The sequence below is a fragment of the Penaeus monodon genome, chromosome 19 (assembly GCF_015228065.2).
Source record: "Penaeus monodon isolate SGIC_2016 chromosome 19, NSTDA_Pmon_1, whole genome shotgun sequence".
Classification (NCBI taxonomy): Eukaryota; Metazoa; Arthropoda; class Malacostraca; order Decapoda; family Penaeidae; genus Penaeus; species Penaeus monodon.
The window spans coordinates 6,502,598-6,502,969 of NC_051404.1; the positions used below are offsets into that span (position 1 = coordinate 6,502,598).

General features: G+C 58.3%; 1 protein-coding gene across 1 annotated transcript in view; it reads left to right on the forward strand.

Moving 5' to 3' along the window:
• LOC119585321 (organic cation transporter protein-like) overlaps window positions 1-372 on the forward strand; it is a 46,543-nt gene that overhangs the window by 40,964 nt on the left and 5,207 nt on the right. The window contains 1 exon segment of the mRNA XM_037933995.1: window positions 134-321. Coding sequence (XP_037789923.1) covers window positions 134-321 — 188 coding nt within the window.

Sequence of the window (372 nt, forward strand, 5' to 3'; positions counted from 1 at the left end):
CCACTCCCCTTCACCCTCTCCCTCCCTCCCCTTCGAAACCATCCTCCAGCCTCAGACTCCAACACAGCCAACCTCTCGAACGCACGACGCGTCCACGACCCTCATGCCTTTCCTTCCTGGTCTCCCTTGGCAGGTCGTGATACCTGGTGGTTCCTGTCGGTCGTCATGGCGAGCAAGTTCTGCATCACCTCCGCCTACCAGGTCATCTACCTCTACTGCAGCGAATTGTATCCAACGTGTCTTCGGACCCGAGGCCTGGGCATCACTTCGATGGTTGGCCGCACGGGGGCCATTATATCACCTTTCATCACAGACATGTTGGTAGGGTGGCCGCTTCTGGGCCTTCGGCTGGTGTCGCCGGAATTAGGATTA